The following is a 1,050-nucleotide window of genomic DNA, read 5'->3' on the forward strand; positions in this document are numbered from 1 at the left end:
ATTTTACTTTCGTGACCAAAATTTAATTTAGACTATTAGGAAGTGTCGTAGCGACAAAATAATATAACCCCAATTATATTTGAGTCCTACAAGAAAATTTTATTTGAAATGAACAAAACACTTTTTTTTTTTACGGTCGCTACAACTCTCCCTACTTAAAATAATTTCGTCTTCGAAATTTAACTTACTTGTTTTAAGAAGATCGGGGTACTTGGCTAAAATGTCCTCTTCTCATTCCCAAGTAGCCTCATCCTCACCATGTTTACTCCACTGGACTTTGACTAGTGGGACTTTTCGATTTCTCAAGACATGGTCCTTTCTCTCCAGAATCACTGCAGGAGCTTCCTCATAAGTCATATCACTTTGGACATCCAGTGATTGAACATTCACCACATGATTAGGATCCGGAGTGTACTTTCTCAACATAGAAATGTGAAATACGTTGTGCACTACTGAAAGCTCGGGTGGCAATGCTAATCGATATGCCACATGCCCAATCTTTTCAAGAATCTCAAATGGACCGATAAATCTAGGGCTTAGCTTCCCTTTCTTTCCAAATCGTAGTATTCCTTTCATTGGTGCCACTTTGATAAATACTTTCTCTCCAATCACGAAAGTCAATTCTTTCCTCCTTTTGTCAGCATAACTCTTTTGTCGATCTTGGGCAGTCTTAATTCTTGATCTAATTTTATTTATAGCCTCCACAGTCTTCTCGACCAATTCTGGGCCTAAAATTTTCCTTTCACCAACTTCATCCCAGTATAACGGCGAACGACATCGTCTACCATACAAAGCCTCATATGGGGCCATGCCAATAGTGGCTTGAAAGCTATTGTTGTATGCGAATTCAACCAACGGCAAATGATCTTCCCATTTACAACTCAAATCTAGGACACAAGCTCTCAACATATCCTCAAGAACTTGTATAGTTCGTTCAGATTGTCCGTCAGTCTGAGGATGATATGCAGTACTAAATGTTAACTTGGTACCCATAGCTTTCTGAAGACCTATCCAAAACTTCGAAGTAAACCTCGGGTCTCTATCTGATAC

General features: G+C 38.9%; 1 protein-coding gene across 1 annotated transcript in view; it reads right to left on the minus strand.

Annotated features, from left to right (window-relative positions):
- Positions 1-231: 231 nt before the first annotated feature.
- Positions 232-1,050, minus strand: part of LOC111391346 — a 1,972-nt gene continuing 1,153 nt past the window's right edge. The window contains exon 3 of the mRNA XM_023016548.1: positions 232-951. Coding sequence (XP_022872316.1) covers positions 232-951 — 720 coding nt within the window. The remainder of the gene's footprint in view (positions 952-1,050) is intronic.

Source organism: Olea europaea, unplaced genomic scaffold, assembly GCF_002742605.1.
Source record: "Olea europaea var. sylvestris unplaced genomic scaffold, O_europaea_v1 scaffold7771, whole genome shotgun sequence".
NCBI classification, from domain to species: Eukaryota; Viridiplantae; Streptophyta; class Magnoliopsida; order Lamiales; family Oleaceae; genus Olea; species Olea europaea.